Below are 27,790 nucleotides of genomic sequence, written 5' to 3'. Positions count from 1 at the left end.
TACTGCTACTGTTTGACCAAAAACAATTGTTTATTTGAGATTTATACTACCAGACCCAGTCGCTTCAAAAGCACCTAGTATTCCTGTAGCCTTTGGTAGAAAAACTGAGACGATTCTTACAACATAAAATTATTCTTTTTTAGAAAAAGTCCAGAAACACATTTTTCTTGTAAAATTATTCTCCAATAAACTTTATTTATACACAAATTGTGTTAGAGAGGAATGTTGCCATCTTCACACATAAAATAAAAAAAACAACATTTCTAAAAGACGGACCAACAGTCCTCTTTTAAATCCTCCAAACTGGATTTACACGCACACAAAAAAAAAAATTAAACAAATGGCCACTGTATAATAAGTTGTGCCCTTCAGAATGAAACTGCAGCTTTATGTTTATTTTATATATATTTTTTCAACACAGTGCATGAATGTTTTAATTCGCAAGAAGTTAGCAATAATTCTAGTGGCTACACAGGTGTTTCCTTAAGGCTTCAGCAGATATTCTAATGACAGATGCCACTAGACCAGATTACGCGGTCATCCTGTTTGCAGAGCACAGACTCGCAGTTATCTTTGTTGATCAACACCCACCTCCGTTCAATTTGCCCTGGATACGATACATTGTACATTTTAAACCTGTAAAATCACTTTAACACAGATAGATTGTTTTTTGTTTACAAATCATTGCGACACTTAATGCAATAGGCAGTGCTACAGAAACATTATGTTCAAATACGCCAAGAAAGTTACACACACACAGAGTCCCTCCTAAATCACATCTGCATTACACTTTCCTAAACAGGATATTCAGCGTTGGAGAATCTCTGGCTTTTTTTTTTTTTTTTTTTTTTTTTTTTTTTTAAAAAAGCCAGTAATGTTTCCATGAACTTTTTAACCTGGTACACCTAAGGCAACTGGGTTGGAATGTAGACTGGTTCCATGATTAGATTTAAGAGCATGAAATAATCAAACCTCTTTAAAGTTTAACTGAAAAACAAGACCTTCTACAGCAGAGGCCTTTTCTCAAGGCAATGTTACAAACCAAAACCAGCATTAAAAATGTAGCTTTAACAACCAAGGGTTTGCAAAATTCCATAGAATGAGTCTGTGCTAGAGTGTTAGCACCCGAATTATTCCATTCTTGTGCAGAGCCGCTCACTAGAACCACACACGTGTTTTAGCCATTGCAAAAGAGGAAAGTTAACCAATACAAGTTGTTACACTGCTGAACCCAAATCATAAGACATGACTTTCTGCAAGTCATAAAGTTCATAAATCCCAGGTCAGTACTATAAAGTTCATATCTAAAATTAAAACCTGCAAAAACTTTCCTTAACAACTGTAGTCTCTGCAGAACGGTGAAGGAATATCCCCACCTGCTTAAAAGACTGTAACCTGAGCTATATAGAAATACAAAGGAGCTTACACTAGTGTACTGGCACAGATGCCTTCCTGAAATGTTCTCAAAACGAACATTTTTACATTCAAAATGTATCTTTTTCCATCTCCCTGCCCACACTGTACTCTGCACATCTCGTTTACCTGCTCTACACACACTTTTTTTTTCTGTAACTGTTAAGGGCATAGGAAATTGGGCGCACAGCCTTCAATTGCAAATTACTACAATTAAGACTGATCTGGACGCCCTTTGTACATACCAACACTTAATTCTTCAATCACGATAGTACATGTGTTTTAGTTAGTTTATAACAGTGTTACATATTGAGTACATCTTTCAAGAACCACAATCCTAGCTTTTTAATAGATTACAAGGTGTCACCGCTCAGCAGCAGCGTAGAGGCAAGGCGATTCATCGTTTCCTCCTTTAAAATGTGGGAGCCTCTATTTTGATAAGCCATCTTTTTAACCCACTAAACACAACCTCCGAGTTGTGTTAAACATAGTCACTTAAGATTACTGTTTCTATCTTGAGGTTTGGGACCAAGATTGCTTGTGACCGAGGTCCTGATTCTTCAAAACAGGCAGTTTGGTTCTAACTCTTAAATGTGACTTACCCAAGTGTAATTAACACCATTTAAAAGTAAATTTACATTTAAAAAAAACAAAAAAAACACTAAATATTCTCCACAATATATTCATAAAGAGATACTCAACATGATGTTAAAAAGCATTGAAATAAGAGACTCCAAAACATTGAACTCTAAAGAGGAGGCTCGCTGCTCTGCTCAAAACCATACTAAGAATATCACTGGCCAGAAAAGCTTGGGAGCAGCTCTGTAGGTTTGTTAATTTTATACACAAGAGAAGCAGTGGCAGCTAAAACAATTACAAAAGCTCTGTTGCTTCCATACCACATTCTGAGATAACGTTCTCTCAAACGCTTCCGATTTTGACTGAAGATATGAAAGTAGTTCCTGTGCTTGATAGTTATTAAAAAAATAATTATATATTTCATAACATAAATAGAACTGAACAAAATCCAATCCAAGCCATTGGCAAGTCTTCTTTAAAAGGGGGTTCCGAGTGTGTTAGATTCCACATTAAAGATTAGACCAAAAACAGACAGATTACTTTCATGCCATTTTCAACAAACTTCAATTGAATGTTGCGTTTTTGTACTTCAATTAAATGATAAAAAAAATAATTATAAAAAGAAAACTTCTAATTCTCCTCTTCTCAAACAATTTAATTAAATTATTTTAAAGAGAGAGTGCTGTGAAAAACAAAGAATGTGAGATACAGAAGGCCAAGCCATGGAATGTTTTTCAGCCACTGGGTCAGTATTGATGGCTACCTGCATTGGTATTTATGAAAACACAGCACCACCCCCACCACCAATTTGAGACCTAGGCTTGTGGCCTAGTCAGTCCACTTTGTTTTGTTTTCCCGAGAGTACTCTGAGCGTTCAGTTTTCCTCAATAAGATTTAAATCCAGTTCTGTGCAGTCTCTCTGAAAGATGGTCTGTTCTTCCTCGGCCTCGTTCTTTGACTCCTCCTCCTCTTCACTCTCGCTCAGAGTCCCAATGGCACCACTGCTAGGACAGTACTGCACAGTTGTTAGGACCTCCGGACACATGTCTTCTGTCACCAGGTCAGCAAAGGGATCCTCACAGGAAGCAAACTTCCGAGGGTCACTGCAACTCTCTCGCTCGATTTCTAAATAAATTGGGGTGGTACAATTCCGTGTCTGAAAAACGAAAAGGAAGGGGGAAAAAAAATGGTTAAGAATAAATAAACTAATTCAAGTTTCATACAGGTCATTTTAAAACACATTATTCTGATTAATCCAAAATTGAGGATTTCCAAAGTAATTGGTTTAAGACTAGATCCGCCACGGTTATACTCATACCTAAAACCACCGCCAGCAGTCATTATGACTGTTACATTTTAAACAACATCAATATTAAAATGAAAGACAAAACTATCGGATACAAGTTTTATTCAAGAACATCATATGAAACATCTGCACAGCTGAAACACCATATTTAAAATTAACAATTAAAACATAAAAGGGTTTCTTTAACCTACCACATATAAAAAGCACTACTTCAAAAAATGAACAAAATAAGCATTTCAAAAGAAACTAGTGTGTAAACAGATATATGTACATACAAAACTGTAAAAACAAAAGTAACATATGTTTTCTCTTGTGTGTGTGTCACTCAGTGTAGCACAAAAACCAGGTTGAGCTGCTGCTTTGCAGTTTTCTGATTTTAATGTTTCTGCCGAAGCGCTGTGGTTATTTTCAAGATGAAATCTTTCCTACTGATATTTTCCCTGGTGCATTCCTTGTTCAAAATGAAAGAATTGATGGCTGCCAGGTCCAGCAGAGCTAACAGGCTTGTATATAAAAAAAATAGAATATTGTAGGTTATATTCAAAATAAAACCATGTATTGTAAAAGGCAGTCAAAATGACTGCCCTGATAGTTCTAGGTAGAGGGGATTATAAAACTTTTTCATTTTTGCAATCCTGCCTTTCAAACGCCATCAGGGTAATATGTATTTAGGAAAAGTCAAGAACAGACAACCGTGTATCTCACACACGCAGAGTACATTTTAATTTAAAAAAGTGAAAAGCGTCAAAATGACTGCCGTGGTGGTTGTAGTGTTAAGGGAACCAATAAAGCACTTTCGGCCCTCCCCATAGTTGCCTTAATATACCAGAGGGCAATCCTTACTGGTTTGTGTGAACCCCAATGAAAACGTTAGTACACAGGTGGTTACAGGGTTGAACAGTTAAAGAAGCTTGGCTATAAAACTCAAATCTGCATTCAAAAGAATAGCCATCCCTGAGGGTGCATTCAAGTATTTTATTATTTGTACATCTTTATGTACTGTAAGTTCAATACACCTCAGTTTGTAGTATTTCTGCTGGTGCAGTGTTACTCAGCAATTTGATCCAAGGATTGTTTCTTTTTCCACCTGACCAAACTAGTAGCCCCAGAACAATCTCGCTGAAGAGGGCAGAAATGCACTACCAAGTCCGATGCATTTATCTTATAGGCTCATCGTATGGGGTTAACATCAGGGGAGACTACCAGACAAAAACTGCAGAAGCCTAGCAGCAGCATGAGCCGCACTATTAATACAATGCAAGCACCTTACAAAAGCTGCAAGCTGTTTAAACCCACACACAAAGGTATATATAGTGTATTATGCTGGCAAACGTGCCAGTATTCAAGACTGGAGTAAGATTTGCTTGCGTATAGTGGAGCTGATTTTGCTTATCCTATATATAAAAATTGCCCACTTTGTAGAAAAAAAGTCAACACAAACAAATGGTTTATTCCATGTCCCAACAGAAAAAGAACCATCCCCAATAATTTAATGAGAGCTAAGGTAATAAATGGTTGCATTCTCTGAAGAACCAAGCCCCGGAAGCTGTAAATCCTTTGCAATCCCTGCCTACCTGTGCTCAATTAAGACAAAATCAAAAGGGGTGACAGAACAAGGGCACTATTCCACACACCATTACACTATAAAGAACAAGAAGTACTACCTAAAGCCAACAGCCAAAGACTATAAAAACTAAAACATTTTATACAACTAGGCAATAGAAGATTAGAGGGCATCACCGTGGTAGTTGCCATTGTACAGTATGGTTAATGCTACCAAAACGGCTATTCCAAAAAGAGTAGTCTTATAAATATGAATACAGCATTTTCAAACCCTGTACTTATAAAACAAATTGACAATGTCGGTTAAGTTGATATGTGATCTTGGCCGAAACTAGTTACAGTATGTCTCTACTAGGACAGCTGGTTTCCTGAACGAAAACTCAAAAGGAGCCTTGTTATTGAGGCCCTTTGAAATGAGAAAATGTACACAGCTCTGTAATTTGGAGATGCCCTCTTAAAAGAGAAGGTTTGCATTTTAAATGTTCTACATCTCCATTGTCCCCGGCTGCTGTGGAAAGCACTTACCTCAGAGAGCTCGAGTTATCTGTCACAACAGAAGACAAAGAAGCGGGCAGGGGATGTGTGGGGCTGAGGAAACCCATTGACTGGCCCTGCTGGGAAGGACTCAATGAGTTATGATACTGACAGAGTGGAGAATTCAGCCTGAAAATCAACCTCTTCTCAATTTAAAGCCTTTTGTCTACATTAAATGTATTTTGAACACCACCATCCCCCCATGCAAATGCAGTTTTAATGCTGCACGGTGCTCAACCACTCAGTGTTAAGATTATCTAGGATAATTCTTCTGTATGCATCATCAGTCTTGAAACAAAAATATGGATTGAACCTGGGAACCACTGGCCCAGGCCTCCAGTTTTCATATTGCAATGCACACAGTCAGGAATAAGTAACACAAAACCGGTTTGTTAGTGCAATGCAGTTGGTCCTGCATTCACCTCTTTCAGATATCAGTTTTTGTTTTCACGGTCTACTACGATCAAACATCTGCAGGAGTGAAATGAAATGCATTGTTCTGGAGAGCTAGCAGTACAGGATTTAAAACAGGAGTCACGAACTATGCTGCCGCGCATTTATATACTTTCGAAAATACACACAAGCAGAAGATAAAACTAATAAGCGATGAAATGTAAATGTTACTGATGTTCTAGTTTAAACAAATTAACATGAATTAATACATAAAAAAAAATAATAACTTGCACAGGAGCAAAAGCTGAGCAAATCTATCACTGACTAACCAAGCTGTCTAACTGAATCCAAAATCCACATCACAATCCGCTTACTAACTCATATCTACAAGAGGTACGCCTATAATAAACCACAGTCTAGGCTGAATGTTGCTATCAGAAAGACAAGATAGATATTTTAGTACAGACTGTAGTCCTATAACTGGAACCAGACCAGATGAGTAGTGTTCACAAATCTCATCTGTGATGGCAGGGTGGGTCTAATCGATCAGCTCCTATAGGTAGGAAATTCTCAGATCCTTTGCTCACTAGTCCTACAGGTTGCTGAGCAGGACATCAGACAGTCTGTGGCTAAACTGGCCTCCTACCCAGCAGGGGTCACTGTGGGGTGAAGCGGGATCGCCAAAGATAGATAAAGTGTGTAGAATGGGAGAACAGATGTGCAGCTAGAAAAAAAAAAAGTACATAGAGTGACTAACTTCCTATTCTAATAATGATTATTATTAAAGTATTAAATAGAATTTAATGTGGGGCAAACACACAGAAAATATCCTGACTAGGTATTTAAATTATAGGCCACAATCATCTTTGCTTGATGCAATGTTTCAATAAATGAGAATGCTTTTTATAGTTGGGTATGTCTGTGTGTTAAACGCACCCATGCACAAAACACCTTATACTGTAATTGTGTAGAGAAGTGTTCATTAAACGTTAGAATTGACTCACAGCCACACAACCAGAAATCCAGACATAGAATTCAAACAGATCCTCTAAAAGCTGCTGGGGCGGATTCCTCTGTGTTCTTCCATAGAGGTGACATTCCACTGAAGCACCAGAAAACCAATCCCTTTGTCTGCCATTAACATTTTATTGAGTAATAAAGGAAGTTTAGCAAAATTGCTTATACAATTACAGCCTTTTGTTTTTATCCACATACCTAACATTTCCATTCAAAATAAAACCTAAGATTGTCTGTGGTTTTGTGGGCTTTAGTGTACAATATTTGATATTGTCCTATAGCCTGGTATTCTTCAAAAAACAGCAAAACTCACCAGTGACACAGACAAACTCTAGCGAGTCAGAAACCCCACGTCTGACCAAACTTCCACTTGACTACTTGCTTGTTTGAGACTTTCACTGTATTGAACCAAGAGCTTTGGTTCTAATGTCTAGCATATTGCCTGCAGCGTTGTGATTCACATGTTTGTATACGATAAGAAAATAAGAGCATATTGTAGAAACTGGTTAGATAATAATTGCATGCGATACATTACACATTAGAATTGGGATTAAATATCATGACATGACACAATCATCAGGTTGCATTTAGTGTAATAGTTCAAATTCTGGGGAAAAATGCATTTATAAAAGAGGATTTCGATTTTACACTGAAAGACATTTTATACAAATCTTGTTTTAACATCAATGCGTTCATTACAAACGAGTCCCAGAAGAATGACCTTTGGTTACTGATGAAGTTGAAAGGTAAGCAGCTTTCTGTACCTTGAATAAAACACTATAGTACACTATTGGATTTATACACCATCACAAAAACAAACAAAAAAAGCCCAAAACCTGGGATTAAGTTTAACGGCATCAATGCAATCTAAGCTTTTTAGCAGCTGTATGCAAAACATATGCAAACTAACTGCTATCTGGATTCTCTAATCAACCACATGTCATGCACACAGCCTTGCTAGAACTGCTTACCTATACCATTTTAGTATGCCTGTGTTTGAAACATGGACATGCATCCAGTATAAAGAATTTAACACACACTCATCCGATGCAAACCAAGCCGTGTTGATAAGATTAACTCTCAGAGCTTCAAAACAAAGAGAGTTCAAAGTTAACTAATATAAACCCTGTCACACACTGGGCTGGAGCAGGCATAGCCTGCAACTTCGATCGCTTCCCTGCTGGTTGTAAAGTGGGCGATGGTTTTGGAATGAGCAGTGGGGGTGGGGTGTATGCATTAAAAGCAAAGCAGCGACAGCCTTAATTAATATTATCACAAAGAGTCAAACAATATGCGGACCTTGATGGTGTCTGCATATTGCACGAACTCATCATGTCATTCGGGTTGAAGGTACTTGAGTCTACCTCAGAACAGGCCAACTGCAGATTTTGTTACAGTGCAGGTACCGCCTCTTGTTTCGGTTTCTGTGACACGAGGCACGAGCTGAACAGGGCATGCAACGTCAAACCCACACAACTCAGATCTGTGGCTACTGCAATTCAGCTCTCTGCGCGACCGCAGGCTTTGTTGCATTGCTCTCACAAGTGATAGTCATGGGCTCTGACATCCAAGTCCCAAAAACGACAGATACAGTTAACACATAGGAAATAGCAGCGACACCAATACTGCTGACTCAACAGAGAAGTTATAGTCGGTGTGCTTTCCTGACGAAAACGGAATACTCCTTTATTCAAATCCCTTTTGACTTTTTATGAAGAGCACTTTGTGGTCTCCTGTAGAACACTTGACTACTTTACTTCAGGAACCATCCATTTCCTACACATTTCTCCAACGTTTCCCCCCAGCATCATAAATTGCCTGTTTCAGATACAGCACACTAGTCCCTTTAAAATCACTGACTATGACACCACTATTCTGTACAGAATCTAAAAGGGAGATGGAGCTGGCTAAGAGATTGATGGCATTTTATCATTGCTGCTTGTCACTGGAACAAAGAACTACTTAAATGTCTGGAGGTTAATGGGTAAATTATCACTGTGAGATTTAGAAATAAGTTGAAACACATTGCACTGCAATAACATATATTCTGTGTAGTGTTCAGACTACACTTACTCCTTGTTTTGGAACACTAGCTTCTACCCTATATTCCTGCTAGCAAAGTCTGGCCAATAAGAGGCTGTGTGACCGTTCACTATGAGTGCTAAGAACTCCCTATAAGGCTGCGTAGTGCAGATAACTTCAGGAGGAAGACAAATGTGGCTTTATAAGCTGGAAAAGGAGTTGTGAAATTTCATGCAGGAAATGACTGCGAGTGCCTTTTTAACAGAAACAGGATTTAATTAATAGGTACAGAGCAGAGTAACTAATTGGTGTACAGCATTGCATACTGTAGGACAGTGATCACTTGGGGGTGGTGGGGAAGAGAAACACAAGAGTTCAGCAGAAATAAAAAAGTATCCATCATTAAAAGATTTCAGACTTTTAAAACAATTGTGGCCATATTGTGGAAGAATCTTATAGAACATGAAATGGAAATTCAGATATTTAATTTGTTTATATACTGTATTTTACATACATTGCACTTACCATATAGTTTAAATTGTAGCTATATAATCCGACTACTACATGAGCGTATATACAAAAGCAGATAGTTAGGTCCGAGTGTAACAAGAGGAATGCATTGTAATATCCAATATCTTATACTGTACAACATGCACATTCTTGTTTGGTGTTTCAAGTGGAAAGATCTAACAATGTAAAAGTAGTCCTAGGATACAAGAATATCATCATTGTGACATACGCCCAAGTCTGAAAACACCATTTTCTTTTATCAGATATAGTTGCTAGCCACAGATGCACAGTATATATTTTAAAGAGTGCCAGTACCACCCAGGACATCCGTTGCAAGGCTTACCACACTCTCATACACTTCTCCCACATGTCAAAACTGGATATCGTGTTAGAAAACCCCAAAATAAAAAGCAGTCCAAATTATTATCTTGCAATTCTATAGAAATAAGACATGGTGTCATCCTGAAAAGCAACATAGATCAGTGTTAAATAGACAAGTAGCTGTACTAGTTAACAAAAACAAACGTTTCTGGAGAGTAATTTGAGTGAAGTCGGGTGTATTTTTGGATTTGCCCACAGTGCAGGTTTGACCTTCTGCGTGCCGACAACCCTTTGGAGAGTGTGTGGGATTTCTTTCAAGTTCAACCAGCATCTCTTATGATAGGAAGCATTTCCCTAAATCCATGTAAAACACAACGGAGACCTGCATAACAGGCACAAGTACAAAACCAAGAATTGCAAGCCATAACAAGTTATAAGCGGACAGCAACAATAGGTAGGTATTCAGTATTTTCTTTTTTACTCACACACATAATATTGCATACCCCAGTTGAACTGGTCTATAAAGCTTTAGATTGTGAGCCAGGAGAATTCAAGGACCACATAATATGTGAACTGGGTACGGGAGTCCCAGGAAGAAAGGACTATACCGAGCCTCCACCCAGATCTAAATTTAACCTAAACCGATTTAAAAAAAAAAAACAGCACACACAATAAAGCATGCCTATCTTTTCTATACCAAGAGGCGATGTTTGTTTCCCTACAGCAGTCTGCACAGCATAGTGACACTGCTAATAGCCAGAGAATGCCGAATAGAATAATTTGCACTTCAAACTCCATAGAGGCTGGCATTGTGCTTTGAAGAGGTCCTTAGAACTCTTTGAAATCAGCACGACAGCGCAGCGGGACGGGGTCACTAGCCTAGCAGACTGGTGAACAGGGGAGCAGATGCCCTGGATAGAGATTGGGTGGCACGGGGCAAGGAGGTCAAGGTCTTCTCACACTGCAACCACCCATCCTCCCTCCCTCTTTATTATTACAATGTTTGATAGATTCATATATATATATATAAATATATGAGAGAGAGAGAGAGAGAGAGAGAGAGAGAGAGAGAGAGAGAGAGAGAAATAAAATAAATAGTCACAGACCCATTGAAAAAATAGAAAAAGGTAAATAAAATTACATATATTTATAATGTTGTTTTTCTATTTAATATACAATGTGGGCTTTCTGTAATATACGGTAGCTGTGTAGATTTGTCCCAGGACTAATTCTGCCATTATAACATTTTGAAAGTTATGATAGTGTTTTTTTTTTGTTTTTTTATCAGCTGTTTGACGTCCAAACAGCGTTCAGTAAAACCAAAATGAAAGTTTAAACCTGAAAAACCAAACTGTATTTAGTACCACAGTGAGAAATAAGCTGAAGTGTCATTTTATCATGCATACTAATGTATTATTCAAATAGACAATTTAGAAAGAATAACAATGTATTGAGACTTTAAACTTAGTTTTTACTTAACAATGAGCATGCAACTTCAAAATTGAAATCTCTAAAATAGCACAAAACTTCTATGTGAATTTCTTATTTTAGTGTTGCTGCTAAACATTTAGCCTATTCTGTTAAATGAGCAACACTTCAAAGTGATTATGCCGAGCATTTCCTAGGATTAAATGTTTGCTATAAATGAGGATTGGAGGTTCTCCATGGGGGATGACTATGCAAGCTTGCACAACAGTTAAGCCAATGCACACACTGCTTAACCAGAATGTGGCATTGAAAACGGTAGATGCAACAGTGGGGGAAACTGTGGCTGCTCCAGCCCATGTTTAAAAAAAACTAATGGCTTCTAAAACCAAATAAAAACAGAAGCTACAAAAGCTCAAAATAAATTCTAAAAAATTAAGAGCGTCAGGTATTGAAAAAACTCCAAAAACTTGGAACTTTTCTGCAAATGTAAATGCAATTAAAACACTTTTGTGATAGCACATTCTTGTTTTCTTTTTGTGCATTCATTTATTTACTGTATACAACTGAACTAGCACGTATTAGTAGCATGTTTTGTGACCACACTAAAGCAGTTATGAGGACCACTGGTTTCAAATATGCATCATACCACATTACAAAACCCCAACCTAATGAAGACAGTTATTAATCATGTGCTTAAATTGAAATGCAACAACTTTTGTTGTAATCTGTTAGCATTCAATTGCAGTACAACTAAATTAAACTTCATGGTTGTATTAATGGCAGACCGATTAAAAAAAAAAAACCACATAACACACACAGGAGTAGAAGTCTTCTGTATCCATCTCCACCAGCCATTTAAAATCATCATTTTTTCTCCCCCTACCTTCTGTGAAAGCTGGCAGTGTTTAACCAGAGCCCCCCGCTCTCAATCCAAAGCCTTGGCATTCAGGATCGACTGCCAGTTGTAGCAGGGAACTGGAATGCTTGAACCAAACAAAAGAGATGCTCTGCGGCTAAACAGAACGGACTCTCACTACCTCGGGGCAGAGAGGGGCTGTAATTGGGGTGTTGTAGTGCACAAAAAAAAAAAAAAAAAATCTCCCGATTCTGACAAAAAAGGTATTTAAAAACTGGAGGACCAGGGGCTTGTGAATTGGTTGTTTTTTAAAAATACAGACGTGCTCAAATTTGTTGGTACCCCTCCACAAAAAACGAAGAATGCACAATTTTCTCTGAAATAACTTGAAACTGACAAAAGTAATTGGCATCCACCATTGTTTATTCCATATTTAATAGAAATCAGACTTTGCTTTTGATTTTTTATTCAACATAATACTGTAAATAATAAAACAAATGAAAGTGGCATGGACAAAAATGATGGGACCGCTAACCTAATATTTTGTTGCACAACCTTTAGAGGCAATCACTGCAATCAAACGTTTTCTGTAGCTCTCAATGAAACTTCTGCACCTGTTAACAGGTAGTTTGGCCCACTCTTCCTGAGCAAACTGCTCCAGCTGCCTCAGGTTTGATGGGTGCCTTCTCCAGACTGCAAGTTTCAGCTCTTTCCATAGATGTTCAATAGGATTCAGATCAGGACTCATAGAAGGCCACTTCAGAATAGTCCAATGTTTTGTTCTTATCCATTCTTGGGTGCTTTTAGCCGTGTGTTTTGGGTCATTATCCTGTTGGAGGACCCATGACCTACGACCGAGACTGGGCAGTATGTTTTGCTCCAGAATGCCTTGATATAGTCTTGAGATTTCATTGTGCCCTGCACAGATTCAAGGCACCCTGTGCCAGGCGCAGCAAAGCAGCCCCAAAACATAACCGAGCCTCCTCCATGTTTCACTGTAGGTATGGTGTTCTTTTCTTTGAAAGCTTTATTTTTTCGTCTGTGAACATAGAGCTGATGTGACTTGCCAAAAAGCTCCAGTTTTGACTCCTATGTCCAAAAGACATTCTCCCAGAAGGATTATGGCTTGTCAATATGCATTTAAGCAAATTCCAGTCTGGCTTTTTTATGTTTTTCTGTCAAAACTGGAGTCCTCCTGGGTCTTCTTCCATGGATGGTGCGATCAGAAACTGACGTACCTTCACCTTGGAGTTCAGCTTGTATCTCTTTGGCAGTTATCCTTGGTTCTTTTTCTACCATTCGCACTATCCTTCTGTTCAATCTGGGGTCGATGTTCCTCTTGCGGCCGCGGACAGGGAGGTTGGCTACAGTTCCATGGACCTTAAACTTCTTAATATTTGCAGCTGTTGTCACAGGAACATCAAGCTGCTTGGAGATGGTCTTGTAGCCTTTACCTTTACCATGCTTGTCTATTATTTTCTTTCTGATCTCCTCAGACAACTCTCTCCTTTGCTTTCTCTGGTCCATGTTCAGTGTGGTGCACACAATGATACCAAACAGCACAGTGACTACTTTCCTCCATTTAAATAGGCTGAATGACCGATTACAAGATTGGAGACATGTGTGATACTAATTAAAGAAACCAATTAGTTTGAAATATCACTATAATCCAATTATTTATTATCTTTTCTAAGGGATGTGTCCAGGCCATTTTAGAATATCTTTGTAGAAGAAGCAATAATTCATCTCTTTTCACAGCTTCTTTGCTTTATTCTATGACATACCAAAGGCATGCAAATATACATGATAAAATAGTTTTTTAATGTCATCACTTTTCAGGAGGAATGAAGCATTATTTCAATGAGCTGTAAGGGTACCAACAAATTTGAGCACGTCTGTATATTTTCATTAAAATTGTGCAGCACAATAAAAAGTGCCTTTTTATAAAACTGTTCCTTTATAAGACTTGAATCAATACAGCTCCATTAATGCTGCACAAACACCTTTTCATTAAGAGCTGCATGCTTAATTTGGTGGACTGTCTGCTGCCTGGCATGTTCAGTGGCCTTCATTATCCCCTGTGATAGAAATACAGTGGAGGCATGCATATGCATGAGCTAGTCTGTCTGTACAGTATGTCACAATACTTTTTAAACTCTAGAGAATCACTCACTGTGATGAAACCTTAGGTGAACTGAATCAGGGTCATAACAGAGACTTATGTTAGGGTGCGACCTCCAATTGGTTGAGACTATAAAAGTCATGTAAAATACTGTCAATGCTGTTCTTGGTGTACTAACACCACAATGGTAATGTACTGTACAGGGACCAGAGTACTTCAGTAACATTCCCAATTCAATTGCCTCGCTCTTGCTAATCCAAGATGCAATGGGAGTTTGCTGGGGCATTATTTTTTAGGACAAAGCCACATCTCATGTTACAATAGCTCTTGGATTTCACCATTATACCAGCCTGCATTGAAATCAAAGCAACAGCAGGTGAAAGGCTCCATTCCAAACTGGCAGAGCAACCCCCAATATAACAATTAGGCCCAGCTATGTGATGTTTCCCCATGTCTTTAAGAATGGCAAACATTACAGAGCCATTAAGGCAGCACCTCGACTGATTCTTAAAGTTTTTAAAGTCCCCGTCACTGGGAACAACAGACGAGAGCAGCTAAGTGCATCCTGTTTGTGTCTGTGCATGTACAGATATTGTCAATCTGTATTCATCTATCACAAAGGCGTGCAAGGTTAAAATCGGAGGCCTTTCATTCATGCAACATCAGATCTATGCGATTCACAATTACCACAAATGACCTGCAATGTGAGAGAGCTTGCTATTGTGCAAGAACTAATTCAAAACAGTTGCATTAAATTAGAGAAGTTCAGCTGCCTTCTCCAAATAAAGGCCATGTGACAGAAAGCCCAGTCTTTTGTTCTGGGAGGCAGGCAGCTTGTTGCAGAGAAAGGATACAGACAGAGCAATGGAGCAAGGCCCCACTCCATGGCTATTGGTTACCTAATATAGTACAGCAGGGGAATTCAAATCCCCATCAACTTGACACACAGCCAGGGTTATCGAAAAGGTGAACCTTTCCTGATTAAATCAAAATAAACAAACAAACAAAAAAAGCAATGTAGGCTAGCCAGGGCCTCCTTTAACAATTACAAATCAACAAATCTGAAGTCAAGATACAAATCTGTGTGTTACCAAATACAACTTTAATTCTATTTGTTTTATTAATGCATGGAATCAAAAATCCCTTTCCATGTTTATTTGGCATATCTGCAGACTCTAGTGACTGGATTTAACTTTTTGCAGATCCGACAGGCTCCATATTTGTTTGTAAACTAGACAAACCACTACAGGATAAATAAATTATTGGTTCTCCATGGAACAATTATGAACAAGAGTAAAAGTACAGACTTCACATTTTGCAGCCAGCATCATTACATCTATCTGACTCCATCACAGGATCAACTCCTCCCAAAAGCATTGTATTAGATGATGCAGAATATTTGCCTCCATGTCTAGCCTTCCATTCTTGTGACGCACTGCAATGCATTCTTCTAGAAGAACACATTTCCACTGCATGGACAAAAAAAATCACACACAGTATAAAAGTGGTAAACTACTTGAACATGTATTTCACACAAATGTTGTAGTCTGCATGTCCAGCCCTGTACAAACTGTCGTAACTTTAGGTGACCAGGATATTATAAAAGTTACCGTTCACAGTGTTTGTGGTAAAATTCAGATGCAATGATCTAAACCAAGCTTGCAAGTGTTAACGTACTGTTGTATAAAGCTCCATTCCCACGTCATCGCCATACCCACCGCCTCCGATATATTTAGAAAGTAATAACAGGAAACTCACAGCCTGGTGGCTGAGAGTTCACTTCCTCTCTTTGCTTTCAGTAAAAAAAAAAAAAAAAAAATAATATTTTTATTTATAATAGAGAGAGAGAGAGAGAGAGAGAGAGAGAGAGAGAGAGACTGACACACACTGACTGAAGAGGCATACTCACTGCATCAAATATCATACTACAGAAAGAGAAACTGTCACATTACATAGTGCATCTGCACAACAGACTGGGGTGGAAATACAACACTAAATAAAACAGCAGTGCAACAAAGTCTGCTGACAATGTGACGAGTCTTGACAATTGCTTTCTGTCTGCATTGCTCACACGTTCACACCTTGTTATGTAAGCTTGCAGTGCATACAGTATACTGTTTTTATAAACTATCTGGATTGATGATCTATATAAAAGTGACCATCTGGAGAATTCAGCACAACCACCCCCCCCCCCCCAATTACTTTTTCCAACAAAGCTGCCATAAAATTGTGCATTCAGTAAACACCACCCAAAATACTTGTTTCTTTTCACAAAATTAAAGTATAAACTGCAGTTTAACTGAAAACATTCATACAAGTGTATGGAACTAATGCAGCCAGATAATTCTGTTAAATACACTGAGAAATTGCTCTTCCACACATAACCAAAGAAAATCTGCTTCCTAGTTCCGGTTCGGTTCAAACATTCATTGGTTTAAAAAGGTTTCTCTAGGTGAGTTTTCGTTTAGTGGTTGACGAATGCAATAGATTTCAAATCAGAATCATTTAGAGAAATGAGAGTTGCTGTGCAGCCTCAAGAATCCAAACTCAGCATGCAACATCTGTCAATCACTATTTCATATATGTATGGTTATGGAGAACGCGTGGGAGGTTTGATGTGTTTTTAATGGGTCCTATAATAGGCCATAAAAACAGAGGCCATACTTTTGACTAAAAAAGGCAATATAAATATTTATTTTTAGGAAATCGGCTGTCATACATTTATTTAACTCTTAGAATGAAGAGGGGGAAGTTATGTAAACGACGATGCAGGGAGTTGTAAGCTTCTTTAGGCGTGTTTATTGGTGTCCCAGTTATTATGAGTTCAGTTCTGATGGCTGGTGTACTCTCCAGAGATCCCACCTGCCCTCCCCTTGTTTACTTTAACATAAACCCCTGAGAGGGCTTGCAGAACTACAAATAGCTGCCCACATATAAAATGTCAGTTCTGCTTACTGCCATTGGCTCCCACACTGAACAAGAGCCCTGAAGAGATTACTAACAGCAATTACAGACAGCGGCTGATACAGATCTATGTGCGAAACTACATCTACATGTGTAAAATAGACATTCATAAACTTTTTGTAGATATACAATCTAAAAGGTCTAAACTGAGCCACAACAGTGCCCTGTATGCTTCCTTACCTGGTTCATCTTGAAGAAGTCAAGCACAGGCCGACTCCATCGCACCTCCTGGTCACGGCGGCGCTTGAGGCCAGCCTTGCGGTGGTCGAGGTCACAAGGCTGGGACTGGCTGCGGGGGAGAAGGCCCGGGGCACGGCGTCCCAGCTCTGGGGTGGAGGAGGGTGTGCTGCTGGCCGATGGGGGAAGGAAATGGGCTGCCTCCTGGATGTGGACAGGCGACAGTGAGAACCTCCGCTGAGAGCAAGATGAGAAGGAAGGAGGGAAGGGAAAGAAGCACGGTTCTGAATCAGAGTGGAGTGGAAGCCCGGAGGAGCAGTAGTCCCCGAAGCCGCTGCTTGGGGAGAAGGTCCAGGGGATGGGCGATTCTGGGGACAGGGCCAGGCTAAAGAAAGTTGGGCTGCTGGTTTTGACGGAGTGCAGGGAGGCACTGTTGACCTTTTGGAGTCGCAGGCTAGATGGGCGCTGGACCCCTTGGTGCTGGCAGCTGCTACCGCCCCCGCCACTGTTGCACCTGCGCTTGACGGGGGTCCAGATTTTGGAGCCACTGGGGCGCCAGATGGATCTGCAGCGGGACAGGTCCTCGGGTACAGACAGCGAGCGGCAGTGCCGTTTAGTGGGGGGCGCAGGAGGAGTGCTGGAGCTCTCCTGGTTGGCAGCAGACAGGTCTGCGACGGAGGTGCTGGGCACATGGAATCTCTGTAGGGAATGCCCGCTGTTGTTGCTACTGCTGTAGCTGCTGATGCCAAAGCTGTAGCCAGTTGTGTGACTAACTGCACTGAAACCCATGCTGTCATGGAGATCGGACTTGGGTGAAGGGTTCAATATGCTCCAACTACCGTTCTCTGGAAAAAAAAAAAAAGAAAGAAAATAAGCAATGAGTAATGTCTGTGTATGTGCTTTCTATCTGTGTAAACATATATACTCCAGGAGGTGTATATCGAACCACAAACTGGAATAATTGCAGTTTCCCCAAAGGAACAAAACAATTATTTGGATAGTACCCAACAAGGCTAAATGCCAATTGGTCCACATCGTTATGCTTATAGGATTTCCAATTTAGAATTTTCACAACATTTATGGCAATGATTTTATAACTTGCTGTTGTTGCATTCTGTAGTTTGATCAAACTGGTTTTGTTAAACTGCAAATCTCTGGGCCTTTATATCTCTTTTTTTTATGCCCTTCTGTCTAAATTAAAAGCAATGGGTAGTTTTAATGCACATAATTCACCTCCACTTTATACACCACCTAGCACAGGCTGCAGTAAGTTGGTAACTAATCAAACAAAAACGGTTGGAATCTTAGCCTTGGCTGAGACTTAATTTTATAAAACACTGCACCAAGTGTCCCACCCCTTTTACAGCAGATTACTATATGCATAATCCTTGCTCTCTCAGGCAACACAACAGTTGTTCCTAACAAGTTTTCTAAGGCAAACTTTAGCCTAACTACCCTTGCTTGCCCCCAGTGGGACCGCAACAGTAATGAGAACACTTAGCAGCCAATGGCTTGGCCCTCGATTCAGCTGTCCCAGGGAGGGGCAGGCTTGGAGAAGAGAGCTTAGTTTTATGGCCAAGATTCAGATTTACAACAATCTGGGTTCATGCTGCATTTTAAAATCACCTGCACACTGGGAATACTTACAGGTAGCTCTGATTGGACAACACTGAAAGATTCAATATTTTTAAAAGCATTTAGCTGAAAGTAAAGACATTATTGAGTAATTATCTTACCTGCAAATATTTAAGGTTACCAAGAAATAATTTTAGAGATTTTTGTTTGAATGAAAGAAGACTGCATAATGCGAAGAAAAAAAAAATGTTTATATATAAAATTATATATATATATATATATATTATATATATATATATATATATAATTAAATGATCCAGGATTAGCCACTACAATGGAATGTCGGAAACAAAGTGACTGATGTCAAAGCGTCCTCTGTGGCACAGCACTGGAATACATAAAAAGTGATTTGCTAGATGAGTTGTTGAATGTCCAACAGCAACCTAAAGCTGTCAATCATCAATTTATAGATACCGAGAATGAAACTTGACTGAATACTGGAACACATTTTTTCTATACAAGTGCATGTGTTTAAAAAAAAAAAAAAAAAACCCAAAACCAATAACAGCAACAACTCGCTGTATAAAATAGCCTAAGGAAAGGAATCATTCACAAAAATGCATTCTCTCAACTGACAGGTGTGCAAAGAATAACTGAAAATGCAATCCCCTTGTTGCGAGGAAGCAGGTGGGACATGCATCACAGATAGTACTTAATTTACTTAGCTCTACATAAAAAGCCCCAATGAGGATGGGTGGGTTGCTGTTATTGTCTAAAAAGAATCAGGAGTTCATCTATTTGTATGTACATATTTTTAATAATCTAATACTTTAATTATAATCCTGGAACCTTTTCCAAGACACTAATATCCCCAGCAATTAATTCTTAATGGTAACATCCTTTTTGAAACAAGGCCTTGTTCATAAGCAAGGCATGAGAAGTTACCCTTTAGTTATTTGCCCTGTGTTATTTGTGTGTATTTTATATATTTATATCACATTGTATATTCCAAGATAACCAGCTACTAATCTCCTGGAATGTGATCATTCAAAAAAAGAATCAAATGTGAAAGAAATATCAATACAGTCCCAGCAATCGTAGAATATAGCTCTTTAAAAGAGAGTGAATTAAGATACAGTATAATTGAATAATTGTGATCGTTCACTGAACACCTAGTTAGGTGTGCACTGCAAAACATGAGGTTAATATCCACCACTTCAAGATCCAGTCCCTTCCATCATCTCCCTCACTTAAACATAACTAAAAACAAGAAACGATTACATAAAACGCTTTTCCGTGCTGCTGCCACATCACCTTGTTTGCAGCATTATCTACCAGAGCCTGATGACAGATAAGTACAAAAACCACAAAACAACCTCATATACTTGCTGTAGTCTTGTTACTATAGCTCGTATAACATAGAACTCCCTTTCATACAACTTGGGTCATTGCTTCCCATTTCTGAACAGGCTTCTGGTCCATTCAGGCACTATAAAATCAAGCCCACTTTTCATTGTTTAATTAGCTGCTTGCACAAAGTTCCAGTGCTAATGGATTACCAGCAACCCCTGTGGCTGATCGGGCACCTGCAGGTCTGCAGAGGAGCCATTCAGATCTGTGTTGTCCTCTGGCACTATAGGTCTGGTGGCTTCGCTGTGGATCCACAGTGCAAAAAATTATGGATTGGCAGGAACACGTTTCGGAGGCCGTGTGTTTCAGCCTCCGTTTCCCCGAGTCGGGGGGGGTTGCAGTGGTGAACCGGGATAAAAACAATAATTGGGCATTCCAAATTGGGGAGTAAACCTGCGTAAAAACCACTGGCGACAAAAGGTTACAGCCATCAAGGGTTAACCATGCACTGGTATAAAACATCCTGGCAAGAGTTGTGCAAGTGTTTATGCAGCCACCCTGTTCCAACACCTGATCTTTCCACAGAACCTAATTGAAATGATAATCTAGAGGCAGCACCTGTCTCAACTGTCGACACCCACAACAACCCACATTTACCTAGACAAACGGTACCATCTTTAAAAGTAAAAAGAATATCAGATGAAAGTTTGTTCATCCCCTCCCCCCCCCCCCCCCAATTCTTTTACATCACAAACTAAAAATAATTACAACTTAAACTAGAATAATTATATCTTGTGGATGGGAAATCTTGTTTGCACTACCGGTATTAAATTAACAAAACAAACACCTGTTGAACTTTTATTGGAAAAAGCTATTGTTTAGCTACCAACACATGAACTTTCACAACACTTAGAGAGTACACATCAATAAGGTTCAGTATCAACTGGTGTGCTAAATCAAGCCCTGAAATACAATGTGTTCTTTGAACTCCAGTGTATCAAAAATTAACTCAGAAAAATCAAAGATATCAGACAACAATGATGTCTAGACGTTTAATGCTTTTGTTTCAGCCATTTTATAAAATCAATCCTTATAAATAAGTGTCTAGTAACTATCACCGAAATACAGTTTATTAAAGTTGATGTGCTTCCATTGATGCAATGCCACGGTTATGCTTCCATGAGGCAGAATCATACTTGCAGTAACCTTTCCTACATTTTATATTTATTGATTTTTTAAAATCCCCCCCCCCCCCCCCCCAACAATGACACTCAAATGACCGTATGTAACAGAATAAACCCATTATAAAAATGTCATACTTCTGTGAAGAAAGCCATCTGAATATGGTAACTAAAGACATTAAAACATATTTGTTTGTGTTGGAAAAATAGGAAGAATGTGTGTGTTGGTCCAGTGATTAAAAGACATATTTACTCAGTAAAATAAGCAAGGTTGGGCCTGGTAAGTACTTATAGGATAGGATACACTCAAGCAAAATCAGGAATTAAGTTTTTAACTGCAGCCTGAACACAAACGGCATGTGTGCTGAAAAATAATGAACTCCCTGTGTATAATGCACAACTATCCCATAAAAACACTACAGTATACTGTATAGAAATCTACTATCAAAGTATACTGCACACCTTGTATAGAGCACACAACTGCATACAGCATGTTGTGGCCATTATAGGAGTGCATGTTCCAATTTGAAAAGGTCAGTATTCAGTATCACCGACTCCAGACGGTTTCCTCTTAAATCCCTTTCATCCCCACCTTCCTTTTTCCTCATCCCGGAAGACCGGTATAAATTTACACTCCTGGTGTTGCACAAGAATGGTTTGATTTTCTATGTAAATTTGGGTGTTTACTCATAAATTATGTAAATATTTACTAGAAAAACCTTATCTGATTTGCTTTCCAGCCACATCATTGTAATTGTGGCGTGTGTAGCTGGCGCAGCACATATTGTAAGGCAACAGAAATAACCCTACCTGGTTTAAATGGGTTCCAGCAGACTCCTGTGCTGGAATGATCAGGCACTGACTAAAGACAAGAAAAAAAACTGTGTTACATGCATACCAATGTAACTTTTCAGAAGTTACTTGTCTAGAATCAAACAATAACGCGGTCACTGTTACTGCCAAATGCCTCATACTGGTAATCTGTAAAGCGTGTAAGTGGATAGAACACAGAGTTTTAGTCCAAAGGGTGAATGTAAGGGAAAACTTATTATGGTATTAGGGCTTGGCTAATCTTAACATTGTTACTTTGCATGTCAGTGTGGGCACCTCTTTCTTTCTGATCTGAACAGAGTCAGATGAAGACTAATAAGAAAAACATGAAGGCTGGTTCAAACAGAGGTGATCAGAAGAAGAATGCCAAGATCTCTCTCAACTAGACAGAATCATGCAGACTCAAGTATAGACCAATACTGGTTGTCAGAAACTAGGCTCTTTTTTTTAGGGTTCAAGGAATATTGGTGATGGCATAAAGCAGAAACTATCCCAGTTGTTACAGTTTAACATTGACACCCATGGCCAGCCATATGGCCTGAACTGTCCCCAATCAAACGAGACAAGTTTTTGAGGCAAATTTGAGTCAGCCAAGGTGACATTTTGTGAGTGAGTGAGCCAGGGTATGTAATGCAGAAAGGGTGGAACGCCAATCCTCGGTTCCAGGACTTCAATGTGAGCGTTCAAACTGAGGTTTTGTGCAGCATTATAAAAAAATGCACACTTATAGCAATGTATATAAAGTTAACGTGCACTTCTACTAAAAGTTAACTTGGGTCATGATTTAATATTGTAGCTCTAACGTAATAATGCTATTGCCTACCATGATTTGCTATTTACTTGCGTCATACTGTAGCAATGCTGTACCTATAGAGACGCTTGTGTTTTTTTTTCTTTTAAATCCGATTCACAGACTTTGGTCAGCTTGCATCTTACCAGGCTGAGATTAAAAGCCCTGCATTTGGGGTCGTCCAGACTTTGCTTCTGCAGCTGTTCGGTGATGAGGGTGACCATGGTACTGTCTTGGGCTCTGCCAAGCTCAGTAGGAAAAAGCGTCTGTAGCGTCCACCACCACCTGACACTGGCACGGCCCCGTCACTCGGCCAGGCTGCCTGCCCCACTTTTCACTGGGAGGCACTCATTGTGGCGACTGCTGTAGGGCATCTGCTTAATCCATCATCACAGCCTGCACATACGAAGAACAAAATGTTAGCCATGCCAATGGGCTCTACACAGCAAATTCAATTCATAATTCTATTTTATTATGCAACACCTGTGCTGTAAGCCTTTTTATTATCATCATTATTGTTGCCATAAATGGACCTACCAACCTACCTGTGTAAATACCATTATTTTAACCAACATTATGAATAAAACATTTAAATAACAGTTGCCATGTCATTGAAATCCATAAATGCCTCTAGCGTTGGTTCCAAATGCAATTAAAATATACACGCTATGCCATAAAGCAGACTGGAAGGGAACCAGAGCAAAAAGTTATGATAATCAAAAACAAGATTGCTCAAGTTGTTGTTGTGCATTTAGGGGGTGCAAGGTTTGCATGGAAGAAAGCAAAACAAGCCTAGTACATTAATCTCTTTGAACATCAACCCCACAACCACAGCTGAAAAAAGGACAAAAGATACATTTTGTGAAGTGAACGATGCAATACTTCACAATATGTGCTGACAAGCAGAATGACATTACCACTGGGTTTCTGATTTCCTGCGAGAGCCGTGACACCATTGCTATTAAAATTACAAACCTCTGCTGCTTCCTGTGCAGTGAGGCAACACTGGCGATCTCAGCAGCTGGTACAGCGGAAAGAGATACAGGAAAGACAGCCTTCTGCCCACAGAAGGGCTCTACTCAACAAAACCCCAAAAAACAAACAAAGAGCCAACCCACTCTTTTCAGCTAAATAGGAATATTATTTTACAAGGAGAGAAGTCTTCACACAAACACAACTAACTAGCTGTCAGATTTGAGGAATATCCCAAAGCACTGAAATCCTGTTGCACAGCCTTCATCAAAAGAGGCTGCCAAAGAATCCTTACTCTGTACAGTACACAATTAGTTAGGATTAATATGTACAGATAAGGCCTGCAAGGCAAGTAACAAAATTAAATAGGGATTTTCAGATCATGCAAAGGAGATGTTTACACTGCACTTTCAGATCATAATTCTGCCTTGACCAAAATCTCCTTTACTATGCCTAAATGCCTACAGTATGTTAGGAATATCAGGAAGCAAGACTGTCTGCAGACCAACATAAAGGAGAGTTGTGCAGCTTCAAAAAGGGGGCAGTAAATGGTGTACTGAAGCCAATTCAGGGTTGATTTTTTAACTGTTGGTCACTACATTCCTGCCATCTCTGGACATAAAAACACCACAATGGCTGTATTTATTGTATTCTGTTTCAATATGCGCATACCCCCACCAAGTTGTAATGGAAGACTTTACTGAATGGCATCCATGCATAATTTTAAAAGATTATAAAAAAGGCACATGTTCTCCCCCACACCCTTTTTTCTGTATTCTGGACACTGGTACTGTGGACTAAACTTGAAACCAAATGGTGCGACAGAGATAATCTGCCAGGGAGAAGGCAAATGGATTCCCTGGGCTGTGTTGGGTGTAAAATATAATCTTCACACACTTGTGGGATACTTGTTGGTATTGCATTTTCCTACAAACCCTGGGACAAATTTGCAAAGTTTTGCACAATTTTAATGGAGAATCCAAACTAATATTACATAGGTTATAAATATACGGATACAAAAAAAATAGATTATAAAGCATTTCCGAAATGGCCAGGCAAGTGTGTACTTTTTAGAAGCACATTTGACCTAGTAAAATAAAAGCATACTGCCAATGTCAGACTTCTGAAAAGTCTTTGGTAAACCAAGCTGTACTCATGCTTCCTTTAGTTTTCATTAAGGTAATTATTTATAGGAGTCACAAGGCAAGGAACAGCAAATGGTGCTGGTTTGAAAAAAGTTACACTTCCCTTTTACCCCTCCCATGACTTTTTTCTGTCCCTTAGAAATCAGTTCTGAGCTTCCTCTATTGAAAAGCTTGCACGATCATGAACAAATATAGTATGCATTGGTGGTGTAAACATTAACCCAGTCCCTGCTCTGATGGAGTCCTGTACTTCACATTGCATATACCTAAATATTGCTTTTAATGCTGAAGCCAAACAAGTAAGATTTTCTAGAAGTGCTCAGGACTACCAGACACTTGGACTGACAGGCTAATGTGTTCAGATACATTGTGAACATTTTCCCCACACTGGACAGATATATAAAACACAAAAGGCTGTAGGCTGTGTGGTCCACTGGTTAAAGAAACAGGCTTGTAACCAGGAGGTCCCCGGTTCAAATCCCACCTCAGTTGCTGACTCATTGTGTGACCCTGAGCAAGTCACTTAACCTCCTTGTGCTCTGTCTTTCGGGTGAGACGTAATTGTAAGTGACTCTGCAGCTGATGCATAGTTCACACACCCTAGTCTCTGTAAGTCGCCTTGGATAAAGGCGTCTGCTAAATAAACAAATAATAATAAAAAAAAGATAACAAAAGAAATCCCCAACACACCACGTTTTGTTCTTATGAAACACCCATGACTATTTACTACAAGTACACATTCAGAAACACCTTATAAATGATTATGCAATCTATGCAAAAATAATTTGCATCTCCGTGTTTTTTTCTGTGTGTATTAAAGTATGTTTAATTATGCAAATAACTTACTACTGGTTTGAGGCAAATCAGCAGTTATTCAAATTAAACAGAACATTGTTCTACAGCTTGATCTGAAGGAATCAAAGAAATCCAACTCGTTGGCCAGCAACAGCTGGAACTGGAGCGGAACTGGGTATTTTCAGATAAAGAATTCCAAAAGATACCATTTCTTTCATTTAAAATATATATTTATATATATTCAGTTTCTAGGTCACAACATAAAAGTATGTGCTTTTACAAAAATCCAAGGTTCAAACAAAACTAAGCAGATCTACGCTTCATAAGGACATAATCTGAGAGTTATCTTTGTACTGTATTATAAATTCAATGAGACAAACCAGTTACAACCTTTACATTCACCGGACTATTCTATTTACAAAACAAAGTGGCCACATACTCTACATAAACCTTATAAACTTGACTATTATGTGTGCGAACTTTGATAACCCTAACACATGGCAATGCAGTGTTCTCTGTTTTTTCCATTTAAGAATGGTAACAGGTGGTCTGAAGCGTGTACTGTAAATGCAGTGTAGTGAATCCATACAGTATCGTTATAATGTATGCAAAGCTAAACAAAAGAAACCTTGACAGGGGGGATAATATTAAAAGCCAATTGTTTTTAATAAAACAATAAAGTCTAAATATGCAAGATATTTGCAGCATCTGTTTAATGTGTTTTTACTGCCACGAGGCCATCTTCTCCCACAAGTATTAAGCATCAGTGCAAATGTTAGTATTCCCTAAATGCTGCTATAGTTCAGGGATATATATCTATTTCCTGGGGGATTACCCAAATAACACTGAATTTGTGAGGCAAAATAACCTCTCGTTGCCTCTATGTTTTAATGAAAAACGAATGGTTACTTAATGTACCCAAAATAAAATCGGATACTATTTATTATTTTTTTTTAAAAAAACCAAACACTAACTAAAGTTGGATTCGATACTAATCTGCAAAACAAGACCATCCGTGTGCGGGACTTTTCTTCGGTGTGTTGAATTATACCGGACAGCATAAACGTAGGACTGGTCTGTTAACTCACCGGTTACCTTAGAAACCACTCGGCAGGCAGGCAAGCTCCCTATGCCCTTTTCATGCTATTCTTGTTAAACGAAAAAAGGTACTACTTTTCAAATTCTGCAGCGTCAGCAAAATCAATACAAATGCCTGTCAATGCATTTTTTTTTTTTTTTTAACACATATCGAATATTTACATAGGTATAGCGATAACAACTGTGCTATTTGTAAACACACTATGTCAAACATAATGAAAGATAACGTATTACAGTAAATCATCATAACCTGCTACTATAAAGTGACCTAAAAAAATGTTTAAAGAGCTGACATTTTATTAGTAAATGCAAAAAATATAATCCATGTTTTGCATGGTGCGGTATGTATTTGTCTGAATAAATATTATATTCAATTTCTCATTTTAAATTTTATGAAATAGTTCATATTAATCAATTTAATAGTTCACTCTTAAAAGTTGCACCTATTAGTATTCCACAATTACTATGTTCAACATCACCTGTATTATCAATTACCTGCCCGCAGTTCCTCCTTAGTTACCCTGAGCAGCACGAAGCAACGACAGGCCTTGCAAGTGGTTTAAATAGCTACCAGGAGATACCAACACCGTGGGAGGGGGCACCAGACTGAAAACAAAATAAAGTCATTTGAAAAAAAAAAAAAAAGTAAAATCACGAGATGTTGTAATAACAAAAATATTGCTTTATAACTGGAAACGTAAATTAATTTTTTCCCCCTTTTTTATTTTATTTTGTTTAAAATATACATTTTTGGTCTTACCCAAAATGTCAGAGATCTGTTTTTGTTCAAGAAGGTCGATTTGTATTTGTGAAAAGAACGGGGGTGGTCGAGAAAAAATAAAAAGTGG

General features: G+C 38.8%; 1 protein-coding gene across 2 annotated transcripts; it reads right to left on the bottom strand.

Moving 5' to 3' along the window:
- Positions 1 to 161: 161 nt before the first annotated feature.
- On the bottom strand, positions 162 to 27,507 carry LOC117413448 (protein FAM53C-like). Of its 2 annotated transcripts, none has more exons than XM_058996856.1 (5): positions 27,438 to 27,507; positions 23,079 to 23,328; positions 22,122 to 22,173; positions 17,209 to 18,050; positions 162 to 3,148 (listed from the first exon to the last, which is right to left on the bottom strand). In XM_058996856.1, the coding sequence occupies exons 2-5, from the start codon at positions 23,154 to 23,156 to the stop codon at positions 2,867 to 2,869; spliced, it is 1,254 nt and encodes a 417-aa protein (XP_058852839.1). In that variant the 5' UTR covers positions 23,157 to 23,328; positions 27,438 to 27,507; the 3' UTR covers positions 162 to 2,866. The 2 variants fall into 2 exon arrangements, with proteins under 2 accessions (XP_058852839.1, XP_034764658.2); XM_034908767.2 differs by having other exon boundaries at positions 27,422 to 27,470.
- Between the last annotated feature and the right edge of the window lie 283 nt (positions 27,508 to 27,790).

The sequence above is a fragment of the Acipenser ruthenus genome, chromosome 23 (genome assembly GCF_902713425.1).
Source record: "Acipenser ruthenus chromosome 23, fAciRut3.2 maternal haplotype, whole genome shotgun sequence".
Taxonomy (NCBI): domain Eukaryota; kingdom Metazoa; phylum Chordata; class Actinopteri; order Acipenseriformes; family Acipenseridae; genus Acipenser; species Acipenser ruthenus.
The sequence above is the reverse complement of the archived record's forward strand: the minus strand, read 5'-3'. Positions and strand labels throughout refer to the sequence as shown.